The following is a 27,910-nucleotide window of genomic DNA, read 5'->3' on the forward strand; positions in this document are numbered from 1 at the left end:
AATAATCTTTTTCATTTTGCGTTTTTTTTTTTTTTAAATCGAAGCGAAAAAGCATTACAACTTCCTTATGACAATATGTATGGGCTTTGTGCGTAAGGAGGTATAAGCTTATTTTCTACATCAAATATTTAAGCAATAACATGGCTGGTGGCGTCCACAAACAGAGCAGTTACCGTTTTTTAAAATATCTATCCCTGACCAACCACACACCCTACCCTATATGACATAAGCCCCCCTCTCTGCGCGCGATTCATTTGGCGAAAGCGCAGCAGTGCGCCGCGCTCCTCTGCTCTCCTGGCGCACACCGATCCTTGATTAACGCGTGAAGCCGAGCGGGACACGTAACAGAAAGGCGGAAAAATAAGCGAAAGAAAAGTAAACTACTTTATCACTTCGTCTTTTACGCTGGGCAACGATAACTGGACTATGGATTCAGTGTCCGGTTATTTAGCAACTTCTGAGGCGCAGACAAATATTGACAGAGGGCTGATTTGAACTTTTTGCCACATTAGACGAAATTACCTTACACTACAAACATTAAATCAAAAATATGGATGTCTATGTGCGAAATGAGACAGCTATGAACCCCGAGTGTGTCGGAGCCCAGGCTGATGCGCTTCAGAGCGGAGCCAGTAACGGGAGCTTGGAGACATCAAGCATCGCCTGCGGCAACGCGTCCACAGTCTTCATACCTCAACGTGTGAGGCAGAGAGGTGAGTGGACGAACAGATAACTCATTACCTTTCAGAAAAAAGTTTCAAGTATGATCTCATTTTATTTTTGGTATCTTAATGTGTTGCTTTTACTGAAGCGTTGGTGCGTTCGCAATGAAAATGCGCCAGTCTAGATGACTTCCCTTCAATTCACTCTAATGTTTAATTATGGGATCATGCATCTGAAAAGGGCTGATGAACCGACTTTAAAGGAAGGTAAACGGATGATTTTCACCTCTTCCAAATGAGTACAGATAAAAGAAGAATTTGTGTAACTTGTTGGCTGTGATAAAACAAATTGACTCTAAAAACACATGATGCTACATTTGATCCATCAATCAAAACTAAAGATACAGAGAAACTTGGTACCCGGGCCACAAACTGACTGTTAAAACATGAATGTAAATTCGGTACCTTTTCAATCTGTTTCTGACAGGGAAACGATGGCTTTATTGATTCACTGATATACTGATGTGCCAGCCGTTTTTAGTAAAGCTTAGTTTTTTTTCGGTTATATTTGCTTTAATTCAACAGGAAAATAAATGGAGCACCAGAGAAATTATTTTGGTTGATATTAATTAGATTGTCTTGATTTGAGCTTGTGCGTCATTACTCTTGCAATTTCCTCTCTGTCACATCTTCACCTGCTACAATAGCAATCAACATTTTCTATTTTCACCACCTTTAACTCTGTTTCCATGCGATGATAAGGAGTGTGCATGTGCCTCCATGTATGTAAGAGACTGCAGAGATTGAGCACCTTCCTGAGTGTTGACAGCTAGCAGTACACAAGAGATTTTATTTTTTTATACTTACTACATACTATATATTGTACTGTAATTGATTTCACTCCCCCTCAAGTTATTCCCGACATTACCTGACATCCTCCACACCAACCAGTGATGAGTAATTTCTAATCTACAAATTTAGGGCACGAGTGTGACAATTATACAAAGCTCAGTCAGTACACTGCAAATCACAAATCCGCTGTAGGGATACAGATGGAGACCAAGGTGCTTCATGTCGGATGAGACATGCAGCAGCAAAAGGTGAGAGCCTAATCTGTTCATATGTAGCAACCGCGTTAATCAGCCAACACAATATCTCACTTCGTACCCATCAGACTTTCATTTTTCTCTATTTAGCGTTCTAACAGAACATCACACCCTTCTAAGATCATCATGTAAGGAGATCTTGTGCAGCTGTTGTCATCATCATTTCTCACTCCGTCACTCCCAAAAATGGATTACTTCCCCAGCACATTCCCAATTCTTCTCATCTCATCTCTGTCCATCACGTCGTAGCTTTGTCAATGGTGCAGATTGAGTTGTGTCAGTCATATTCCCACTGGGTTATGCAAATTTTTCTGCAGACCAGAGACATCAAAGCATGTGCAATGGATGCAACACACCTAGTCTGAAGGGATTTCACGAATAAGCTCTTCCTATCTGGAGGACATTTTTTTTCTGATCAGTGAAATAACTGCAGAGCAGCCTTTTGCATTGCAGGATTCTGCCTTATTTAGAAAAGTCAGCAAGAGGGAATGCAAGTATCACAAAAGTCTACAGCAACTAAGGCAAACAACTCGGAATAGAAATCTACAATTAAATACACAAACATGAAGTGAAAACAGACAAGACTGTGTTTAAAAAAAAAAAGGAGAATGGGGTGTACATTGCAAAAGAATGTGCTAGTTCAAATTTTGGCATTTTATTAATAAGCCAGTGCAACAAGAAAAAGAAAATGGAGTACATCTCTAATGATTCCTAATGCTCCCTGTGTGTTAATGATACCTGTTCGTCACTGCTCTGGGAGAATTTCACCATGGATACCGGCATCCATTCGTGAACCAGTCAGTTAATAGGAGCAAATACATCTCAAAGCTTGCACATGTGCATCATTTACAGTGACTGCAGGAATAATTTTTGATCTCTAAAGAACCGTTTGCAGAAACAACTAAAGGGCGTCCTGTTGAAAGGTTTTGTGTGGGACTAAAAACTGATTCTTCTCGTCACGCTGAAGAATCAGTTTTGGTTCCAGTTATCGCTCTTTCTGGGTGGGACTTCATGTGGAAAAAAACTGCTCAACCGCAAACGTCTTTCAAAATATTTTACAGCGAATGCAGTCCAGGTGTTGTCTTTGATTTGGCACAAAACCCTGCAGACTCTAAAAGGGCTTCATGGCACATGATTTGAAACCCCTGCTCTAAACTCTAGTGGCTCCTACATGGCTTGTCACACTTTAGTTACTGTACTAAAAGCATGTGAATAAAGGAATCATACATTAATAGAGTCAATACAAATATTTATCTTATCTAAGATACGGGCTGACTGTGGTGCAAATTGTCAGATAACAGCAGGAGTTCATTCGAGGATGATCAAAAAGAACAAAAGTGGGGTTATCCGTTTTCACAAATCAGTTTATTCCAGACAAAAGGCACGGGAGCTCAGATGTTTCGTACCCGCCTGCGCTGTGGGCCAAGCCACAAACATGTGGTTTCATACTCCGACCGCTGTGACTGGGGCCTCTGTTGTCGTCTGTCAGTAGAAAGTGGTTTCTTTCATTGCCTCCATCAACTGTTCCAGGGTGCAGTTGGTTTAGATGACATTTACTATGCTGGATTAGCCACTAGCTGTGACATTTACCGACACCGCGGTCCTACGGGAGCAGAGCCGGCTTTTCTCTGATATGTGCAGTGACACGAGGGCCAAGTGGGATAGGAAGTGACACGCGCAGCATATGTAACAGAGGGAGGTGTTGTTGGGTGGAGCGGGGTTCATTTTTAGTCAATATGTCTTGTATAGCTACTGTACCAGACACAGATAAAAACTTAAATATTCATGGATGGAATAGGAACCTCATTATTAATTTATTCACAATTTCTCTGCATATCTAATAATAGCCTCTGCCATTGCAGTTTAATTTTTTTTTACTCAATTCAGTAAGATTTCTTTCACCAACACATAAAAAAATGGAAACGTTTTAATGTACCTCGTATTGGCACAGTTGTTCTGTAATAATTGCACACACAGGGGCTTCTAATGTAACAAACATCCTGCACTATGTGTGGTTTAACGGAACAACAGACACACTACTGAGGATGTGCAGTTAATGGACTCCAGAATGTCATTAATGAAAGACAGACAACTTCCACAAGTCACAACAACGGCATTTTCACCTGCAAGCTGCTCACATGCTCTGAGTGTGTAAACAGACAGCAGACTGTGTGCCACAGTCGGTGTTCAGACAAGCTACAGGCTTTCCTTTTGACTTTTGGCTCATTTTAAACTGAAAACAGTACTCCAAAAAAATGAATGGAGCTGAGAGCAACACAAAAACATGATAAACTGCCAGTGTTGGTTTCAGTGATAACCTGAAACCTAAAGAGCATTTTCCTGCTACAGAACAAGTACATCATGCTATTTTTAAACCTACATTATGCCTCTGGTTTAATTGCAGTGTGGTTCAGATCTGTTTGCTGGCAGAAACAGCAGTGAAGTGTAAAAGAGAAGGAGAACGAAGGGGTGATTGAAAATGAGCTGTGTGGGTTTCCCCCTGCAACATCCTCTCTCATCAATCAGTGGTTTGTTTCTTAAGAGACTTACTTTACCCATCTGGTGTGTAAACAAAATGTTGGGTGTGAAGATTTTTACAACAACAAAATAAAGAGGTCACAGTTGAAAAACTGATAAATAAACTGATAAATAATAGAAATGCTGGTTCAGTTTGTAGACGCAAGTCATACATTGACTAGAAATGTCATCAACAAGTGCTGAATCATTTTTTGAAAGATTCCCATCTCTAGTTCCATTATAGTCATTTATCATATCTGGCTCGGTATAATATCTCTACAGAGACAAAGAGCATATTGAGTGCAGTGTACTGCCTTCAGAGAGGATTAATAATTTAAGTATTGTATAAAATAATCTCACTGTACTTTATGATAAATCATAAACTCATTAAAAGCTTATTTCTCTGTCATTAGATCTGCTTTCTTACTTATCTCGTCTTATCGTGACACGGTTTATTCCCTGTTTTAGCTACAGCAACAACTAGCTTTAATATTTATTTCATATCTTGTCTTGTCTAGTGTAATATTTATAAGTCTAGTCAGCTAGTACGCCGCGTGTTTCCAATGGCTCTCCAGATAGGAGATTTGAAGGTGTTGGTTTGCAGCCACTCATAAACTAGTAAAACCTGAAGTAAAGATTTTTATTGTGTCAAATATTTCAGGACTAATCATAACAATTAATAAGCGTAGGTTCCCCCTGTCTGCGCCCATAGTAACTAATAATTAAACCAGCTGGTTTGACTTTGATCAGACTATTGATTAGAGAGTTATCATCACTCATTGTTTACAAATATATGGGCTAGTAGGGGGATGAGCAACTGACTCGTAGATTTAGAAAGCTGTTATCAACAACATGGTGGATGATTGCTAGACAGTACCAGCGGCAGTAAACACAACTTTGTCGTCATGGTAACAAAAATAAACACATGGTTGACCATGTGAAATGGTCACAGTTAGGTTAGTTTTAGTCACCAAAACTACTCGGTTATGTTTAGCAGTTTAGATAACCAGAATATGTTACTTAACGTAAGTTACATTACATACATCACATAAGTCACGTGACGTACGTTACATGACCTAAAAACAATACGTGTTTGATCTGATTCATCACCTCCTCCTCGCAGACATTGTTACTCCCTATAACACTGAGATATGTGATGATATGTCAGTGTTTGTCAGTAATGGCTCACAACGTCCACTGCCTGAGTGGCCCCAAAAAGTTACGTTAAAAGAAAAAACTAAAATCTAAGGTGATGAAGTGCACGTCTGTAATTCTCTAGGAGCTTGTAGACTGCACACCTGTCAGCGTTTATTAGGCTGGAGCTGTCACAAAATAGATTCTGTCAATAAACCAACAATATAAATTTGATTTGAGCAGTCTCGTCGAACACTAGTTCTATTCAATGAAATGAATCAGTGAGGTTGAGGAACAGAAGACTACAGTTTTGGAGGGCTCTTTTTATTTATCAGAATTATGGGTCTGTACTGCATATTGGCCAATGAGCGGTGAGCAAGGTCCATAATACTGGTGCCTTCCCTTTTCATTGATGAGCAGATGAGCAGCTATTGGAAATGCTAGCCTGAAGGAAGTGGTAAATGTACTGAGGGAGTTATCAGCCAACACGCAGGAAAGCTAATTGGCTTCGATTTGGCAGAGGCCAGTGTAACATACTTCATTAGGCGAGAGTGAGATAGTCAGTAATAAATGAGAGTTTTCCTTCCTCTCTCATGCCAATCACGGGTCTGCACATTTTACATTATGCTAATGCAAATGAATGCGCACCCACATTCACATGCACACTCAAACAAAATTAAACAATCTGAATGCCTGTTCTGGTGGAGAAACCCTGATGTTCTGTCCGCAGTACACTCAGTGCATTAGAACTCACGGTTTCTATTTGCATAGGAGTCGGTGAGACAGATGGTGAGGCCACATGTCATTAGATGTGTGTGTGAGAGGGAGACGGTAAAAGACTGACCAACGTCCTGACTGTGACCAAGCTGAGCCTGAATCCTTCGCTAAGCCTGCAGTGATACAAAAACATTTCCGAGTGACTGGGTAGAGGCAAGAGCACTAATTCAATTTGGCGAATATTATCCTGCTGTTATCGGTAAACTACTTGCAGTAGATGCTCATATGGGTTTAGAGAAGTCCAATTATGTCTTTACCGTGGCCATTGAGCCGAATGCCAGCGCTTTGTGCAACAGGGTTTATACTTTTACAGCCCAATCTGAACATTATGCTGCTTTGTGATGAGCAGACAGATGAGTGGAGCTCTGATTGTGTGGCCCAGCCAGCTGTGCACAATACACGCATTTACATCCCAGGTGGATTACTGAGAATCAATACGAGTTAGGTACAGGATTGCTTAAAATTGATGTGGCACAAGCCAAGGGAAATAAAGGTATTTTGAGCTTTTAATTCAATTTGTGATATTTAGAGTCCGTGAGGTGTGATCCTTCTGGAATGTCCTTACAGTGCTCTGATATGATAGAAACCATTACTCAATGATTGAGAATTCATCCCCTGATTCTTCACAAATTAAACCTTCAGCTTGTGGTCTGCATGGATTTATACACTGAAAAACACAGAGCATGCTGGTTAGTCAGCCTTTTTATTTTTCCTAAAGCTTTACTTTGAATTGAGAGCAGAAGGAAATGAAATAGAAGGCAAAGAAGGCAAACTGCAAATGTTTCCTGAGATTTTAAAGGATAAAGATTAGGAGTAATCACTAAAAGATGAAAATACATTGTGGAAATAAGCCTACTGAAAGGTTAATGAAAAAGAGAGAAGAGGAAGAGATAGAAATAAGAATACATTTGTTTGGTGGCTTTAAGGGAACATACACTGTTGATGTGTACTTTAGTTCATGTAATCTGACAGTGGCTTTGAGGAACTGTTGGTGATATATTTTCAGAGATTCAAGGCTCGAGTGTGTTCGGTTGCACGTGCTTCCAAAGTGTGGGTTTGTGTGTGATGTGATTTGTGTCCTGCAGATGTGGCACACATGGGCACCTGTGATCCCTGCACAGGAGGTAACCTGTCAAAAAGAAGGTAAGGTGACGATAAGAGAGAAAGCAGATAACATGGACTTCACAGGACATGATCCAGTGAAGCTGCTGACTGCTGAGGGCACAGTCAGTCTTCAGGCTGCAGTTTTTGCACTTAACAGTATTTGTATTTCAGATGAAGGACTCGACTTTGAGAGTGTATGAAAAACTGCATTCTGAACTGGTGCAAATGGGGCTGAAGGGCTGAAAACATGGAGATTACAAGAAATGGACTATTCTAAGCCGTCTTTCAACAGCTAAAAGATATTAGCAACTGTTAATTACTTTATCACAGCTAAATGGAAGTTTTGCTAAGGTCCAGCAGCTTCAACACAAATCCGAGAATTATGAATCAACTTACAAAAATTATACAAAATAATAATTAATGTAAGCTACTCATTTCAACAATACAGCTGGCAATAAAACAAAAAAGACAGCTGATGTAACTGCCATTTTATCAGTGTAACATCACAGTTATATTTAATCAAAGCTGAGTATTGTATAATTTTCAGCAGCAACAATATGACTCTTTCTAATCTGTAATGTTGTTAGCAGTGCATTCACAAGCTCCACCCTTTTGCAAACAAAGCTAACAGAATAAAAACATGCTTTTGATTTTAGAAGTGTTCATCCATACAGGGGCATGTACAACACAGTGAAGCAGCGATGATTATAAACACACCAGACCGATCGATAAAGAACACCAGGCTCATACCAATAAATATGTAAAAGCTAACTAATGTTTTTGTTCAATAGTACAAAGACATTCACGATCTAATAGCTCCCCTCCTTCTCCTACTTGTTTCTGTACTAGATGAGGACCACACACTACGGATCCTGCTCTACTCGCTCATCTTCTTCCTGAGTGTATTCGGCAACCTGCTGATCATCGTGGTGCTGACGGTCAACAAGCGCATGCGCACCGTGACAAACACCTTTCTGCTGTCGCTCGCCGTCAGTGACCTGATGATGGCCATCTTCTGTATGCCCTTCACCCTCATCCCAAGTATCCTCAAGGACTTCATCTTTGGAGCTGCCATGTGCAAGATAGTGTCCTACCTCATGGGTGAGAGAAGTGGGTGTGATGAGGGAAAGGGTGGAGTTAGTGGCGGTGAAGACTGAAGGTTGAAACCACGAGAAGGCAAAAAAAAAAGAAAAAAGATATAAAATCAAATGGTGAAAAGTAAAAGCTAGAATAAAGATTGACAATGTGTTGTGTATTAACCAACAAATCGGAGTCCTAAATCTCTTCCTTATTCACGAAAAGATGCAAAAAGATCTCAAATAAAGGGAACTAAATTGCGTGTCTATTCCAAAAGTTTGCACATTTATTTCGCACCCGTTTTGCGGGCGATTTACTAAAAGTAATTGCGTTTTTGATATCAGGTGAAAATCGCTCTATTTAAATGAGGTGTTTGCGTGTTTTAAAATGATTCCAGCCGTTCTAACAGAATGACCGCAAAGGCAAACGGAAATCGGATCCCACTGAAATGAATAAATATGACAAGAACAAAACACTATATAGGAGATTATTGGTGAGGAAGTCAATGATGTAGGAATAACAAAAAGATCATTAGATAAAATTATGAGAAGGTGGCAAGATATTAGGCGGGAAAAATGATGCGGGATGAGATGCCTCTTCACAAACACTGAGCAGCAGGTGGAGCTCTTTCTGTGATAAGCAATCAATTCTCATATTTCTACTTTCAGGTTTAATAAATATCACTGTGGGTGCTAATTTACACATTTGCATTTCCCCTTCCAGTATTTTGCATGTTCATGTATAAATGCCCAATATTACATATGCATTCAGGCAAACACGCAAAATGGACAACGTGTGTTAAATTGCACATTTGAAAATCGCAATCCTCACTGCACGTCATTAGTAGATCAGCTTGGACATTTTTTTGCAGGTGTTGTGAAGTTTGCACGTGGTTTTACACACGCAAACGTTTCATAAATCAGGCCCTAAGTACGTTAAGCTTTCTATTAGGGCTTTCTGTTTGCTGATGGAAACAATGCCAAAAAGGGATCAACTGAAACACCAATGATATCCATCTACGTCCTTGAAGTGTCATTGGGTTAAACTAGTATATTTCTGAGGTTGCTCTCCTATACAAGGTTATAGTATTAAAAAGCTCCAGTCCTGTTCTTGTCGTGCACCAGCAAAGTGCAGTAATGTGCACGGAGGAGGTGGAAGCAATAACTTCAGTGAGTTATGTCGCTTAATCAACATCAGCACTGGAGTTACATGTGTTTTTGTGACCAGTATTATATTATATTAAATTATATTATATTATATTATATTATATTATATTATATTATATTATATTATATTATATTATATTATATTATATTATATTATATTATATTATATTATACTTGCAATCTCACCATAGACTTGAGCAGAGAGCGCACATAAAGTTTTGGGTCCAATTCGGGAAATTGGCAACAGAGACTCACGAAAGGCTTCAGAAAATGTACAGCTATGAAACAATGATCCGGGTGAGGTGGTTGAAGCAGTATTTGCATTTCAGACGGGGCATAAAGCCGCTGTCCAAGATGGAAGAAGTTTTCGTCAGGTCAGGAGCTCAACCAGGTGGCTTTTTGTGCACCTTGAATTCATCCCCCATGATCAGACTGTCAACACTGAGCTTTACTGTGATGTTCAGATAATCTGAACTGTGTCACAACTGGGTTCTCCTATATAGAAACTTGCTAAATTTCTCACCCCCCATAAACGTGATGGAAATAAACACGTAGCAGTGGTCACAAAGATGCACATGTTGATGGAGCAAGCGAATTTAAAATACTTACAAAGGTTAATGCTTCCCCTGCTTCATGCGGGTTGCGAACGTCTCTGAACTTTTTGATCACATGCTGTTGGTAAACTAAGCTTCTTCAGAACAAATGCAACATTTTCATTCAAATCTTTTCCCATTACAGCATAATATTGAGGTGCACCTGTGGTTGATAGTGAATGTTTTTGTGTTTGCTTTTTAAAGAGCACAGTTACATGTTTCTCTATACAATATAAGCGATAATCTTTTTCCTGTGACCTTTACTTCATAGCAGAAGCTTTTTGAACAGTAGAATTTGCTGTGAAATGCCATTTACATCTGATCTCAATGAATTTTGAGCGCTTGCAGATGTCGGGTCAGTCGCTTTATGATGAAGGTTCTTCTAACCTCACTCACAAGGCGACTGACCTCTACAAATGGGAATTTCACTGAGGAGATACTATGGAAAGAAAAATCTTTAAGTTCCAGATTGTGGTGAATCACAAAATGATCGAACCCTACTAAACTCCTTAAACATTAAAAAGAATGTGGTGCAAATGTTAATATCATTCATTACTTTCATGTGCAGCGATAGAGAACACGAGAAGTTCATTACTCAGCTCATAATTACATTAAAGCACCATATTTCTTGATATGATATCCACATCAGTACACAAAAATAATCACAAGTTACAATGGTGCTCATCAAGTATTGCAAAAACTGCCCATGTAGGCAGTATTTCTTTTGTGACCTTCCCCTTTTTGCCACCTTGAATGCTGATGTGGTGTCACCTGCTATTTTTAATAAAAACTAAATTACATCTCAGGCAGATTCTCAGGATAATCCCATATTGCCTCGAGAAGCGTTTGATTTTTGCATCCAACAGATAATGAAAACAGCATGTTGATATGGGGCTTCACTGCCCGTTATCCCCCTACTTGAAACAAACTCCATTCAGGCGCATTGTTTTGATTCACTTACTTAATCATTATTTTACGTAACCACAAACTGTACTGTAACAACCACGGAAACAAATAGCTATCAGGAAGTTAACAAGTCCTCTGACCTCCTGTACATTACTAAAGGGATAATTACTATTGCACTGCTCTGAAGACCATTTTCATTACCTTTCCTAATTGTGGGAGGGTTATTGGTGCAAGATGCGTTTGTGCCTCTACAATGCACTTGAAGTGACTAAGTGCTCATTTTCCTAGGTAACATCAAGAGGTTATTCATGATTCTATGTAATCAGTTCACTTCCTTAGTGCTTTGCATGTCAACATCAATAAGTGATTCATCTTCTGCATCTGGCAGCCAAAACATTGCTTTTCTTGCCAATGCTTGTTCAGTTTCTGATAGCAACCATTTTAAGCAGCGTTCGATTTTTTAATTTCCTAAATGCCACACATATAGAGAGGCGTTCATATAGACCCTTTACTTAAAGAAACAGTTTGACATTTGGGACATATGGTTTTGCATTAGTTAGATGAGAAGATTGAACCCTCTCTCATGTCTGTACAGTAAATATAAAGCAACCATCTGGTTAGATAACATAAAGACTGGAAATGGGGAGAAGCAGCTGTGCAGAATTAACTTGCTGCTTGCTTAACTGCACAATTTACCATTCAGACTATAGGAATAAAGTGAAGCAGCAAATTAACTAAAATATCAAACACTTATTTTAAGTAAAGGTGTGATAATAGAACATAAAAAAGTATATATATATATATATATATATATATATACTTTTTTATGTATGTATATATCTTACTAAAAGTCCTAAAATTCATACACTTTTTACCAAAAAAAAGAAGAGTAACTACTGTGGTGTTTAGGGAACAAGAATAAAAGACCAAAATCCATGCATGCACGAGTAAACTCGTGATTTTATAGAGGAATAGACTAAGGTTATGAAATATTGTTATGCTCTTCTGCACTCAACTATGAGGTGGAATAAAAACAAACATGAAAACGCAGGATGTATAAAAACGTGGAAATCATTTTTTTTTTTTTTTTTTTTTTAAAGCCACAGAAATTTAAATGTAATGACAGATAAAAATGTGAAAAATAAAATAAACCAGAACAGGAAGTTGATGGAAGCCATCATCAGGATGTACTGAGGAAAGGTGGACAAACCCCAGGGAGAGACTGGTGGCTGATTGTCCTTCGCTTCACACCACAGAGGACCCCTGGGTTTCTTTCTCTCTCTCTGTGTCTCTCTGGGTCACTCTCTCTCTCTGTGTGTCACTCTGTGTCACTCTCTCACCCTGTAGTCTCACTGAGGACATGGATAAGAGAGGTAAAGAGTCATTTCCCGTCTCGGCCTGTCAATAGGGAGGAGGCAGATCACATCAGTGGCTCAGGCCAACTTGATTTCCTCTTTCACAAGATTGAGATAATCATCCTCATATCCTCACCTTGCATCTTCATTTCCAAGCACATCTCCACAGAGCACTGTGCTATGTTATGATTGCAGATATTACTTGCACGTAAACAAACACATTTTTGTTACTTTTCAATATGCATTCAAATTGTGAGCACCGACCGTGAGCACATTTATATTCAGAAAAATAAAAGATATCTAAGAACAGATGAATGTTTACTTGCTTTTCAAATATTTTGTTTCCCTCCCTACAGGTATATCAGTCAGTATCTCTACGTTTAGCCTGGTTGCCATAGCAATTGAGCGCTACAGCGCCATCTGTAACCCCTTGAAGTCGCGGGTGTGGCAGACCCGTTCCCATGCCTATCGGGTGATTGCTGCTACATGGGTGCTGGCCTTCGTCATCATGATCCCCTATCCAATCATCAGTCACCTGGAGTCCTTTCAGCGTCCTGACAACACCACAGCACACCAGTGTCGCTACAAGTGGCCTGTCGCAACCGCAGAGCAGACCTGGTAAGCAGTCAGGTAGCCTTAATCTTGGTACTAAATATCAGTGTTAATCTGCAAACATTGTGAAAATGTGCTCCGTTTGTTTTTTTCCTCATAAAATGATGGAAAATGAAGCTACAACTTTTTCTGAACAGCAGCCTCTGTGGCCACGAATGGTGATTACAGGATAATTAGGGCCCGAGCGCCGAGAATCGGTGCGAAAGCCCTGTTGTATTTCGTAAAGATGTTGGTCGTTAGTCGTCGTTCTTATTCTTGCGTAAAGTGATTTGCCTTTTCGGAGGCTTTATCATATTCAAAAACTCATGAAAGTGGATACACATATGTCTCCTGGCGAAAAATTTCGTATTCCAGTGGAGTCGCGAGTGGGCGTGGCCAAATGGCTCGAGAGCGCCCCCTAAAGAGATGCCCCGGCGGCCACATTTACCTAAATTCACAAAATCCGGTGGACACGTGTATCACACTGAGACGCACAAAAAAGTTACATTGCACCATTACGTCAACTCGACAGGAAGTCCACCATTTTGAATTTAGTCGCCATTTTGGCCGATTCTGACACGTTGTACTTTGTCGAACTCCTCCGAGGGATTTTGTCTGACCGACTTGAATTTAGGGTCTATGGATAGTTAACATGTTTGGGATTAAAAGTTATCAAAATAATTCGTTTTCGTCGATTTGTGTGCCTGTGAGAGGAGGCCATTTTGAGTGTCTCGCCATGAAACTACGAGTTGCTTTAAATCTTATGTACATGGACCGACCTTCTCCAAACATCACAGGTATGATAACAGCCCCGCCCTGAAGACCCCTGTGGGGTAATATTCGCTCATAGTCATAGCGCCCCCTGTTGGCCACTGGAAATGACACTTTTCATACTTTCACATTCTACGTTGAGCTGGTTGATCACATGAACGTAAAGTCGGGTCACAACTACATAACTTAAACATGTAGTTGATGATATATTGAGACATTCGTTTGACTTTGTCAATGGGCGTTGCCGTGACGATGTGGCAAAGTTTGATGTCTCGCCGTGACACAGGAAGTTGATGTTTAAGGTCAAAGGATGCTTGAAACCTCATGAAACGTGTCACATACGTTCGGCGTGGTGAGACGATACGTGATATGTGTTTTGCAAGTGGGCGTGGCCAACCGGCTCGCTAGCGCCCCCAAACTGCAGCTCCAGCACTTAGTTTCACCTGTATGCATCAAATTTGTTGGACTTGTGTATCACACTGAGATGTACCGAAAACTGCCTCGGCATCATGAGTTTGTTTTTAATCGATCGGCGTGCCTGTATTTTCAAAGAAGAGACAGAGGTTTGGGGTGCACTTTTTTATTTAATAGTATGCATACATAAACACCACATACATGTAATCACAGCCCTACTTCCCAACAAGGAAGTTTCCCTGTCTTCTTGCTGATTCTAAAATCCTGTGCCTCTATGGTAGCATATTCAACACAAGTGTTCAACAGCTGTTTAACGTTGTGCTCATTTACTTGTTTATTTGTCGGAAATATATGCAAGGCTGAGCTGACCTCACCAGTTTCACACCGCTTCAATACTTCCACATCACTTTTCAACATGGGCGTGCCTCTACGAGTTCTAACTCTATTTAAAAGCTCTGCGAACACACCATCTTTTTGACGAACTATGTCCTTTAATTCAACAACCCTAAAAAGACTCCACCACAAGTTAACTTCTACATCCTCCACATACAAAGCTTTCCCTTTCACTGGAGGCAAGTGATAAAAAAAAAATCCCCGACAGCTATCACGCTAACGTTTCCAAATGGAGATAAGTCTGCTTGATTTCTCTTAATCTACCATGAATATATGCCAATAAATTGTGATCCACCATGGATATTTAATCAATTATCACATTTTGGACGACAATATAGTATGACTTTTCACATTTTGGACGACATGCTATAGTACGACTTTTTTTTCCCCCATATTTTAGACGTGGACTTTTTTAATGACTTTTTAGAGTATGACCTTTTTCTGAACTGACATGCCTCAAGTTACTTCTCTGAGGCAACTCAACCAGTACACAATGAAAAAAAAAAGTCTCTTGGACTTTTTTTTTTTACCTTTGGTTTGTGGCTTACCCTTACAGGGACTTGCCTTAGGAGGTCTTGCCCTCTGTGAACCTCGTGTTACCTCGGCGGGTAAACCGTGAACCTTGTGTGTTGTGTTACCTCGGCGGGTAAACCGTGAACCTTGTGTGTTGTGTTACCTCGGCGGGTAAACCGTGAACCATGTGTGTTGTGTTACCTCGGCGGGTAAACCGTGAGTATTGTGTTACCTCGGCGGGTAAACCGTGAGTATTGTGTTACCTCGGCGGGTAAACCGTGAACCATGTGTTGTGTTACCTCGGCGGGTAAACCGTGAACCATGTGTGTTGTGTTACCTCGGCGGGGCTTGAACCCGTGTCTTCATGAGGTCGTTTCCAGCTGGGAGTCGGCGTCGTAGACCGCAGGACTATCTTCGGCACCGGAGAAAGAGTCGTGGCAGGAGAAAGTGTACCACGGAGTTCACTCAGAGAATCCAGCGACTCAGCCGACAGTCTGGTTAACTCAACAGGTAAAAGATTCTACTTCACCAAGGTTGCTATTAATGATTCAGATTCCACCTGTTGATGGTGATTCAACTTTTAGTGAAGTTGAAACGTTTGGGGAAATTGAAAAAGTTTTGCATTCACAACACATTACAGGAAGATATTTAATATCACTGCAGACCCCCTTGAAAACACGTATATCTACTATCCAAAAAATGTCTATGGCAATTTTGGTCACATTTGAATGAATATTTGTGGACGGTGGAGGTATAGGTTGCAGTGAGCCAAAGATTTGTCACAATGCTGCCTAACTCCTGGGAAGATTGGTGGTGCAGTGGTTAGCATTGTTGCCTCTCAGCCAGAAGGTTTGGGGTTCAATTCCCCCCTTTTGTCATGACATACAAAAAAGGACATTAGTAATTTCTGACTTTGAAAATGCCGGTTATTTTTTGAACATGCCATAGCATGAATTTTGGGTCACTTTTTGTCCACGACGCCACTGGCACACCAATCGACTAAAACACATTATTTTGATAACTTTTAATTCCAAACATGTTCAGAGTGCACAGACTCAATTTCAAGTCGGTCCGAAAAAATATGTGGGAGGAGTTCGTTAAAGTACAACATGTGTGAATCGCCAAAAATGGTGACTAAATTCACCAAGGTTGTTATTAATGGTTCAGATTCCACCTGTTGATGGTGATTCAACTTGTCCGAAATATGATCAGTCATATTTTGCACGACATGCTATAAGTATGACTTCCGTTCAGGTCATGGAAGCCAGCATAGTGATGCACCTGTCAGCGTTGTCATCTCTCAGTCTGAAGGTACCAGGTTCAATTCCCGCCTGCAATGTTATACGTGGAATTTGCACGGTCCTGCAAACCTCACGAAACGTGTGACATACATCTGGCGTGGTGAGACGATACAGCTGATATGTGTTTTGCGAGCGGGCGTGGCCAAACGGCTCGCCATCACCCCCTGTTGGATACAGGAAACGAGACAAACATAGCAACTTTAAGCGGGTGCCTCGCACGCTGCACGTCGGGGAGGCGGCGCGCCGGAGTGCGAGGGCCCGTACATCACTGCTTGCAGTTTTAATTGAATTTGCCTTTAGATCTTTGACATGCTAAAATGGAGTGTAACAGAAGCACAAGTGAACAAGAAGCATAGAGTCAGCAAGCCTAATGGTAGTTGCACAGGATGTACCTAATGTTGATCACATAAGAGATCATCAGCCACCATACACTACAGGTCATATCAGACCAAGTAAATCTGTATCAGTAAACCCATCTATGAGTTAAACATATAGAAGAGGTCCTTTACTGATTATAACAGCATTTCATTTGTGACTGGATAAATGTTTTCTTCTCTCTGGAGTTACACAGTCTGTCTTTACATGAATTTCTTATTATTCAGACATGTCATAATTTAAGTAACTTTTCTCTATATAATAACATTTCAGCCTGTTTTATTACGCCCTTTCCAATTCTATCACACAAAGTGGGCGCGTTATTAAAAAGACACACTTTCATATAAATTATATGAGAAGGCAAAGGGAGAACACCAAAAAAATTAATAGAAATGAAAGATCACTTATTTATAAAATTTGATTAAGCTTTATTTCCTTTTTATGACCGAGACATTGTCAAACTATCATTTTTAAGCTTACAGTAAAAGGAGGTAAATCTGTAATCTTAGAAGTCATTGATACTCTGTAATGCAATAGAAGGATGTCTCCTGGATTAAGGAACACCATTAGTAGGTAAAAATCAAAAGTTGAACAAGTAAGGATTATTGAGAAAATCCAAACCAGAGACATGCCAATACACCACAATGTTTGACAAAATCGATTTCCTGCTGGTATCATCAAATACTAATTCATATTGTAATAAGAAATATGTTTCCTGCTGTAACAGATCATTTAGTTCAGTTTAAGCTGGGGTTTCTTCACGGGGAAGCTAATAAAACAGTTTACTCGTATTCTAACTTGAAATTGAGTGATCCATTATAGTCGCTGTCTTTCTATTATGTGCTGAACATCATCAGTTACATTTCCAGGGATTGCAGCCACCCAATGGCAAATGTAACTTATTAGTAAATTTTATGTCAGGTCATGCATTGTTTTTATACTTTAACAGCACTCGCCATGTGGGCAATGTGCCGATTTGTATAAAATAACCTTTAGATGAACCGTGTCTGTGTCTGAGGGGTGTGTGTGTACTTTCAACAAGACACTCTGCACTGAAACATCTCATTTACTTCCATGTTTGGACCTGAAGTCTGTTCTTAGCAGCTCTCCCATTGGGACAGATGAAGAGAACAGAATGTGTTTCAGTGCGCTTTTGTTTTGTACTTAACATGGAACAAGCTTTGGGGTAATTTCAGTCAACCGTGTGTATAGCCGTGTGTATTTGTGCAGAGCTAATGATTTGGGTTTTCTTATTTGTGTATTTTAGCACTTTTGTGTTTGATTGTGTGATTGTGGGTGGATAAGTATTAGTCTCACTGTCTCCATTACATTTGACTGAGATCATTTTTTTTTTCTTTTAAATATACACTATACCCATCAGTCTTTTAAAAATACGTAAAAATGTATACAGTGGGTACGGAAAGTATTCAGACCCCTTTAAATTTTTCACTCTTTGTTTCATTGCAGCCATTTGCTAAAATCAAAAAAGTTCATTTTATTTCTCATTAATGTACACTCAGCACCCCATCTTGACAGAAAAAAACAGAAATGTAGAAATTTGTGCAAATTTATTCAAAAAGAAAAACTGAAATATCACATGGTCATAAGTATTCAGACCCTTTGCTCAGTATTGAGTAGAAGCACCCTTTTGAGCTAGTACAGCCATGAGTCTTCTTGGGAATGATGCAACAAGCTTTTCACACCTGGATTTGGGGATCCTCTGCCATTCTTCCTTGCAGATCCTCTCCAGTTCCATCAGGTTGGATGGTGAACGTTGGTGGACAGCCATTTTCAGGTCTCTCCAGAGATGCTCAATTGGGTTTAGGTCAGGGCTCTGGCTGGGCCAGTCAAGAATGGTCACAGAGTTGTTCCGAAGCCAATCCTTTGTTATTTTAGCTGTGTGCTTAGGGTCATTGTCTTGTTGGAAGGTGAACCTTCGGCCCAGTCTGAGGTCCAGAGCACTCTGGAAGAGGTTTTCTTCCAGGATATCTCTGTACTTGAACGCCAAAAAGTTCAATCTTGGTCTCATCAGACCAGATAATCTTATTTCTCATAGTCTGGGAGTCCTTCATGTGTTTGTTTTTTTTGGCAAACTTTATGCGGGCTTTCATATGTCTTGCACTGAGGAGAGGCTTCCGTCGGGCCACTCTGCCATAAAGCCCTGACTGGTGGAGGGCTGCAGTGATAGTTGACTTTGTGGAACTTTCTCCCATCTCCCTACTGCATCTCTGGAGCTCAGCCACAGTGATCTTTGGGTTCTTCTTTACCTCTCTCACCAAGGCTCTTCTCCCACGATTGCTCAGTTTGGCTGGACGGCCAGGTCTAGGAAGAGTTCTGGTCGTCCCAAACTTCTTCCATTTAAGGATTATGGAGGCCACTGTGCTCTTAGGAACCTTGAGTGCTGCAGAAATTATTTTGTAACCTTGGCCAGATCTGTGCCTTGCAACAATTCTGTCTCTGAGCTCCTTGGACAGTTCCTTTGACCTCATGATTCTCATTTGCTCTGACATGCACTGTGAGCTGTAAGGTCTTATATAGACAGGTGTGTGCCTTTCATAATCAAGTCCAATCAGTTTAATTAAACACAGCTGGACTCCAATGAAGGAGTAGAATCATCTCAAGGAGGATCAGAAGAAATGGACAGCATGTGAGTTAAATATGAGTGTCACAGCAAAGGGTCTGAATACTTATGACCATGTGATATTTCAGTTTTTCTTTTTTAATAAATTTGCACAAATTTCTACATTTCTGTTTTTTTCTGTCAAGATGGGGTGCTGAGTGTACATTAATGAGAAATAAAATGAACTTTTTTGATTTTAGAAAATGGCTGCAATGAAACAAAGAGTGAAAAATTTAAAGGGGTCTGAATACTTTCTGTACCCACTGTATATATATATATATTTTATTATTGTTTTTTTTTTTTTAAATGTACAGCTTTTCTCCATGTACTTCCAGAAGAAACATATTTTCCTATTCTCCGGAAGATATGTTTTTCCAACTTGTTTCCCAAGCTCCCTATTTTCCAGCTAAACAGTATGAGGGATTTTTTTTTTTTTTTTTTTTCATTTAAATAGAGCCTTTGAAGATTCTGGAAATACAACTTTTGTTGAAGGACATTGGTCTTTCCAAGATCACTGGGTATTTCATTAGCTTAAAATACAATGCTTTGCTCTTTCACCTAAATAAACAAGTGATTAGACCCCTCTACACAAGTTTTTGTATGCATGCATCATTATCTTTATGGGATTTTGACACCTCTCATTTCTCTTTTAGGTACATTCTGCTTCTGCTGATACTGTTTGCGATTCCAGGGGTGGTGATGATTGTGGCCTATGGACTGATCTCCAGAGAACTTTACCGAGGCATCCAGTTTGAGATGGGCCACAAAAAAAACTCTACTGGTAAGGCCATGTAGTCTACATGAGGAAAAAAATAAATAAAGTAGTAGGGTAACGATTCAACAAATGTTCCAGATGGCAATTTGGCTCCAAGAATATAAAATAAAATACAGAAAAATGCAGCAATAAGTGAAAGCAATCATTTCATTTGTCACCTATTTAACATTTCCTCTTGACTGGTAAGTGAACAACTGTTAATGTTAACTGTGTCTGTGTAGGAAGAGCTTAATAATGCAGCTAATTGTATAACATCAGGATTTACAGGCCACCAGGCATACTAGGACAAATCCTGGTGGGTCGCAGCATCAGTGTGTGAGTGGACCGTCAAAGAAATCCCAAAATGTTTTACCTACGTTGTATCTCTCTGACTGGTCCTATTTGCTGCAGGTAGTCCTGTTTCCAGTGGTTAAGTCTAGGGTTGAATCATCATCATATCTACTTAACTGATAAAACTTTATGTTGCACATAAACCAGGCGTACTAACCGTGTCTGGACAATTCAAAATGGAATTTTAGTGAAGCAAATAATAACACAAACTGTACCGGAAAAACCTTCGATATCTTGTTTTGTTGTGGATGTTTTCTTGCTATTATGATTTTGCTAAAAAATAAGACAAATAAGCTGTAATGTAAACTAACTAAATTAAACTATCTACTAAGTCCATAGTGGTGGCACGCTGCCTGGATGCTGAAGTGACTCACTATCACCTCCTAATGTACAAAGTGGTATTACAAGATGGAATTTTATATCTTAAAAATTACAACTTTAAAAAGACCAATTAATGTTGGCATCAAAGGTAGTTTGTATCTGATAGACCGGGTCATCTGTGGATACAAATGTCTTTTAAAATTGTTGTGCAGAACATCTCAGTATGATTAATTGGTCACTAAACACAGATTTTAGACAACTGAAAGCATCAAACAATGGATGACTCTTACACTGAAGAATGGTTTCCTCTCCTGGAAATTACAGTTGTGACAAAAGTCAGATTTAAAAGCTTCCTACGTTCCTCAAAATAATTTTCAGGAAAAAACACATGAACTAAACACAGAAATGTTATTTTCTGACCAGCTCAACACAGCAGAATATTGGCTTACTATTTATAGTATATTTTATATATATAAATGCGTCTGATTAATCAATATTCTCAGGCTGAATATTTGTATTTTGATTGCAGTATCATTTAATTGAGTCAGATTGTGTCTCTAAATAAATGCCACCACACTAATCAGTATCTAGCTTTAATGTTATAACATTTAAATATTTTGACATGATTTATGTGAATAATGGGGAATTTAATTTTAGCCACAACAATCCCATTTGCGCTACAATCACTGTAATGTGTGCAGATTAATCAAAACCTAACCTTTTGTGGCCGTATAAGAGTGTCGGGGTTGATGGCAGCGTGGAGTGAGACTGCGAGTGCTCCATTAAAGGATGGAATTGGCTGGCAGCTGGAGGCCAGTACATTACCATCTGTTTGGTCTCAGAGAGAAAGAGGTTATCCTAATAAATAAATAAATAAATAAAGCGTTTGTGAGACAAAATGCATTGGGTAAAACAAAACAAACAGGAAATAATACTAAATATTATACAGAGATTATATAATAACCTCTTGGAAAATCTGTTTTATTTATTAAAATTCACAAGTGGGTCAGCAATACTCTGTTTAAAGAACCAGATCCTGGTTGCATGTTGTTGCCTTACAGCTCTTTATGCCATATTTATTGTTCAACTATGGGGCTTAAGACAGTGGTCTAAAAGTTGTCTAAATTTATTGATTTAAAATGTATTTTTTTGGGCATCAAAATTGTTTTTAAATTCCAGAGCTGACAACAAAGGTAATAAGTATCATTGTTAACACTGCGTGACATTACACAGAAATGCAAAACCGTAATAAGCTTTTAAAACTTTTACAAGCACGTGCACGAAGCAAGCCGACTGTTAATGACAATTGAAACGGCAAAAGTGGTAATGATTCGAAATGTGTCGGAACAACAAGGAAGCAGACTGAACATTTGGTGTATTTATTGGAACACACTATTCTGTATATAAGCAGTTTCGGTGTCTCGGCTCCTAATAGATTATTGACAGCAGTGGCATAAGAGGAACCTGCACCCTCTGGGATGTGTGTGTGTGTGTGTGTGTGTGTGTGTGTGTGTGTGTGTGTGTGTGTGTGTGTGTGTGTGTGTGTGTGTGTGTGTGTGTGTGTGTGTGTGTGTGTGTGTGTGTGTGTGTGTGTGTGTTGACCAGCCTTTCGGTCCGGGGCAGCTCAGAAGTGATTAGGAGCAGCAGAGATGTCGTCTTAACATTGCATGAACCAGGCCTTTATTTCTTTTTCAAGGGCAGCACACAGTGCACAACATTTGGACAGCTGTTATACTGAAACTCAGGCTTATCTGGACACTTTATGGCTGATTACAGTAACTTAATTACCGCCGTTGGCACTTCACAGTAATTGCGGCTACATGCTGCTTATGTTACTTATCACACATGACAGTCGCTCATTTCCCGCAATTTCCCACTGGACCTAGTTCACCACCAGGGTATTGACCACCATCCTAAAGGCAAAGGCTTGACCAGTCAAACATATTTCTAGGAGTTATTTTTATCGTCGTTTTTTTTTGACTAATGAAAACTTGGTCGACTACGACTTTTCTTATTGACTAGGGCTTATTCGACTATTTCTGGGAAGCCCTGGTCATTGCAAACTATTTCTGTATTAAAACAAGACCACAACCTTTTTAACCCCTTTCACACCGATTTAAGTCAAACAGAACTCATCTCTCTCTCACCCTGCTTTCCGATGCAGATGTGAAGAATGGCTTGACCTCCACTATGTCTAATGGCAGCGATGATGGAGATGGCTGCTACGTTAATGTGGGTCAGCGGCCGCACTCAGTCGAGATGTCCACCATGGCTGCATCACGCAAGGCGACCAAGGCAGAAAGACCGCGCAGCAACACGTCGGAGGCCAAACTTGAGGCCAAGAAGCGAATCATCCGCATGTTAGTCGTCATCGTTGTCATGTTCTTTCTGTGCTGGATGCCGCTGTACTGTGCCAACACCTGGCGGGCTTTCGATGACATCTCTGCCAAACATGCCCTGTCAGGAGCCCCTATCGCTTTTATCCATTTGTTGTCGTACACCTCAGCCTGCGTCAACCCTATTATTTACTGCTTCATGAACACACGTTTCCGCAAAGCTCTGCTTGCCACTTTCTCATGCTGTGCCGCACCTTGCCATCGCCGCCGCCATCGCGGGCTACGGGACAACGAGGAGGATGTTATGGCAACGGGGGCGTCCATGTCCAAGTTCAGTTACACCACGGTGAGCACCATGGGAACCTGCTGAGGGAGATGGATGCTGGCACAATCTAGGAAAGACAGTTACTACGGCAACACAGCACCCTAAATCCTTTGTTTTTAGGCGAATGCTGTGCACATAGGAACGGTAATGAGGAGTGGATGAACAGGCTATATAATGTAGCAGTATAGAAGCTTCACCTGTGACCGTGAGTTAAACTATGTTGACATTATATGATGAAACCCGGTCTTACAGTGTAAATACGTCCATAGCTTTATTGAAAAAGCACAAAAACGGTCAAATATTTATTTCTTCTCAGTGGACCAAGGTGAAGTGTTTGCTTAGATGTTTACGGTGGTGTGTGTGTGTGTGTGTGTGTGTGTGTGTGTTTGTGTGTTTGTGATGCAGCTGATGTTAGCAGTGGTGGGCTGCATATGTGAGGGAGGCAGTCTAAAAAATTTACTAGTTATAATGTAGCTATAAAAATAGGAGACTATTTGCTATGTACTTTTTAACCTGTTTTATATTTTGCTGTCAGTTGTTAATGTTTATCTGTGTTAATGATGGTAATCCAATTGCCTTGTGGACTAAGTGCCTGCTTCTAAATACGATGTAATACAGTATTTGTTTAAAGTTGATTTGCTTCATATATCATGCGCATAATAATAATTTTGTTTTGGCGTTTAGAAGTGGAGTTTAATGTTTTAAAAGATCTTCTCACTGAAAATCTTTATCAGATGAAAAACTTTCTTCATGGGAAATGATAAATGAGTGGTTTGCCAGATGTACATGGCTCCACAAAAAAAAAAAAAAAGACAAAGACGCAGTGGTGATGCCTTGTGTTGTGATTGTAAACTGTAATGCTAGCTATCTTCGGGTCTTTAAGGTTTGTATTGTGTCAAAACACCGTTACAAATGTAAAAAGGATGAGATGACAAATTGAGTTGTGTTACATGCTCATGTTAACGAGTTTCTCGTGTCTAGCACTTTGTGGAGAACATCTTGACGGGAATCTGGTGTACTGATAGGACCAGCATGTAGAATTTAGTTGGATCTAGTGGTGAGGTTGCAGATTGCAACCATCTGAACTCCTCTCGTCTCACTCTCCACTTCCAAGCGCATATGAGAATCTATGGTGGCCACAAAAAAAAGGCCCTTTCTAGAGCCCGTGTTTGGTTTGTCTGTTCTGGGCTACTGTAGAGACACGGTGGCGCAACATGCCGGGCTTAACGGAAGAGGACGCTCCCTGTGTAGATATGAAAGGTTCATTCTAAGTTAATGAAAACACGACTAGTTTCAGATGATTATATACTCGTGAAAACCTAATTCTGAACATTGTATTTAATTTTCTGCCAATAGATCCTCTGACACACAAATCTTCAACAGTTCCTGCATTATTATATTACTGATGCAATGTAAGAAAAGATCCACAAACCCTCCCTGTGTATAACAGAAAGTGCTCTATACTGAAATCTGTAAAAAGACAAAAGTAGTTTGATGAAGTTTTAACACAGAATTGTCGAGTTCCAATGTTTATGGAAGGATGTTCAGTACAAATGTGTATTTGTAGTTTATTAATATTAATGCAATGCCTGCTTGAACTGAATTTGAAAAAAAAACAAAAAACTGTAATATTGTGATAAAAGTTTGTGTCACAGTATCATTGTAGGTCAGAGTTGCACAGTGACCAGACAACCCACCACAGCTCTTAAGTCCAGCAGTGCCAGCTATCGCTTCTATTGCAGAGTCCAATTTAAAAACCAGTCTTTTGTGCGGCGGAGAAGTGCAGCTAACAGTAAATTCATGGAAGTTTTCAGGGGTCTGTCTGCATTCAGTTGCCCTGAAGGCTACCAAGTGGAAGCCAGGTTTCAGAGGTCTCTGTCAGGTCTGTCTTGCGTGCCTGACTCTTGCTCCCCTACTCACCTCCCATTAATTGTGTTACAACTTCAATCCCGCCAGCCTGAACTGCTGAGCATATTTCACTGAGTGCACCAAAGCACAATGCTGTCAGTCTCACAACTAATAGATGTATTACTTGCTTTTGTGGGTGTTTGTTATTCTAGATAGGCCTGTATCTTTTGTGGTTCCTTGTGTACACTGTACCCTTTATGTTAAAAAAATAAATCACAGTGATGCCTTACTGTGGGGGTCTAAACTACACACAGGCAGAACATTTTATCCGCTGAAATATCAATCTACATTGTGGAAAATATAGCAAATGATAATCTTGTTGACACTTTGAGACTAAAACAGTAAAATCTTACATTTCTGTGGTAATCAATTAGCATGTGCCCACCACCCCCCTCCCTGATCAATGTAATACACTGAAATAACCTTGGTTTCACACAAAGGACAAAGATTGTATTTGGATTGATTTTTAGTAAAGTCTGCATGGAAACATATAATGTTTCTCCATCCTGCTGGAAGTATTATAGGCAACCGTTTGCAAATGTGTTAGCTGTAACAATTAATGAGAGAATTCTAGTCAGTTTGTTGTGTTTTAATCTTGTTCCCTAACCCCAAAAGGATCACTGCAACTTTAAGATGAGGGTTGCACAGGCCAGCTTCCACTTGTTTGCTTTTGACGAGGGACAATGACGGCTGGAGGGACGCTAAGAATAACACACACATTTGTAATGCTCTACCACAGACTGAGTATAAAGATGGATGTCATGAGAGCTCCCCAAAAATTAGGCCAAAACATCTGAGATGGCAGCGCTCATTTCCAAGATGTTTTGGCTTCATAATGGAACGAAAGAAATGCTGACATGTCCTTCATTTTAATATACAGTCTACGATCCATCGTCGGACCAGTCCCTACAAAAAAAACAAACTTGTAACTACGGAACTGATGATGATCAAGCAATGCAATTTGTAACATTTATTGGGTTTATACCAATGAGTATATCAAAATGACAGAAATTGAGGTCGAAGGGATTATTCCGTGCTGCTCAAAGCGATTTAAATGGCAGTCAAAAACCTTAACATCAATGTTTCTTCCCCAAGAAATTCACTGATTACTTACTGAGACTACTTCACTGTTGAAAGTTCCCAAAAAAAATAGCTTCTATTAAAATATTTTCAGAAAACATACAGACTTATTCAGAGATAAACTTTAATTATTTGGGTACAGATGGAATCCCATTTACCTCCATTGTATTACAATAGTAGCAGAAATGTCAGAGATGTGAAATATTTCCCAACAACTACAAATCAACTATCTGCATGGCTAATTTACAGAACATGTATTGTTTTTCTTTTATGGCCAGTTCACCCTAAATTTTAAAAACTCTCCATACACACCCAGCTAGCCAAGCTTTTTTTTTTGAGAAAAATACACTTTGGACTCAGCTAAGAGTTGAAATATGTTGATGTAAATGTCTATTGTTCTAATTTATAGAGGAGAAAAGGTGTCTCTGCGACAAATTGTACAGACTGTTGACTGACCACTATCAAAGACTTACATCCACTTAGATAATCAATCATGTTCAGTAAAGACAATGAGGGTGGCCTTTATAAAGTGACAAGCCCCCCCACTCTGTCTTTGATCATTATGCTCTTGCTGTGATCTAATCAACCCCCTCCTATCCATTAAGGCTACATGAACCTGCAAATGGTTGCTGTGATTGATTTCTCCCTCCACAACCGTCACTGTTCCAGATGCTTATTATCACGCTTGACAATGCTATTTTTTTTTTTTTAATTTTTTTTTTCTTTAAGCACTACGTGTGTAAATATGTCAGTGATAAGTGATACTGAACTGCTGCTAGGATTGCAGAGTACCCCTACAACGAGCCTGCAAATAAAAGTGTAGCCATTTGCTAAATTAAATGGTCCCGGACACGTCGACACAAGTGTAACCTGACAAACAGGGGCGGGAGGATGCTACTGGTGACTGATGAGAACAGTCTCCACGGGTGGTGAAGAGGGAATCTCTGGGGTGCACGGATTGACAATTTTGGGAGAGTCACAATTATTATGTAATGCTAGCAAAGCTGATATTTGAGGAGCACATTTACCTGACTGGGCAGCAGAGCCAGTTGGATTTGTAAAAAAAAATTCACTCTGCAGTGTTTAAAAAAAAAAAAAAAGAAAGAAATAACTGACTTTCTCTGAGTGGAAGATCTCCTTGCCTGAATGTCCGGCCAAAGTGAGAGGGAAAATTCCCAAGTGAATTCTAACTGTTGGCACTGCTATGATTAATATGACTTTAAACTAGCCATTTAAGAGAAAGTATAAGATAATTAAGGTAATTTATATTTATTAGGGACATATTGAAACACTTTTCTAATCTTACTTTGTCCCTTTAGCATGACTGGATACATCTAATAGGAGGCCTCATACATAGTATAAACTAAAAATACGATAAAGGGCCACAACATTCATTGTACTTGATTGCAAATTCACAAACACATTTGTAATAAATTAAATTAACAAAGTCACAGGCTGAA

General features: G+C 39.7%; 1 protein-coding gene across 1 annotated transcript; it reads left to right on the plus strand.

Annotated features, from left to right (window-relative positions):
• The first annotated feature begins 367 nt into the window (after positions 1 to 367).
• Positions 368 to 27,834, plus strand: cckbrb (cholecystokinin B receptor b). The gene is made up of 5 exons (XM_069713646.1): positions 368 to 713; positions 8,150 to 8,401; positions 12,754 to 13,015; positions 20,029 to 20,156; positions 22,966 to 27,834. Exons 1-5 carry the CDS (start codon positions 551 to 553, stop codon positions 23,505 to 23,507), a joined length of 1,347 nt encoding a protein of 448 aa, XP_069569747.1. The 5' UTR covers positions 368 to 550; the 3' UTR covers positions 23,508 to 27,834.
• Positions 27,835 to 27,910: the final 76 nt, after the last annotated feature.

This window comes from Brachyistius frenatus, unplaced genomic scaffold (genome assembly GCF_029030835.1).
Source record: "Brachyistius frenatus isolate BFR_SWC_R1_liver_20210118 unplaced genomic scaffold, ASM2903083v1 Contig_120, whole genome shotgun sequence".
Classification (NCBI taxonomy): domain Eukaryota; kingdom Metazoa; phylum Chordata; class Actinopteri; family Embiotocidae; genus Brachyistius; species Brachyistius frenatus.

What these genes read in the sequence shown, in the direction of transcription:
- cckbrb (XM_069713646.1), top strand. Translation starts at nt 551, where the DNA reads ATGGATGTCTATGTGCGAAATGAGACAGCTATGAACCCCGAGTGTGTC. An exon ending in TCAACGTGTGAGGCAGAGAG is followed by an intron (nt 714 to 8,149) that starts GTGAGTGGACGA and finishes TTTCTGTACTAG; the next exon opens with ATGAGGACCACACACTACGG. An exon ending in GCAACCGCAGAGCAGACCTG is followed by an intron (nt 13,016 to 20,028) that starts GTAAGCAGTCAG and finishes TTTCTCTTTTAG; the next exon opens with GTACATTCTGCTTCTGCTGA.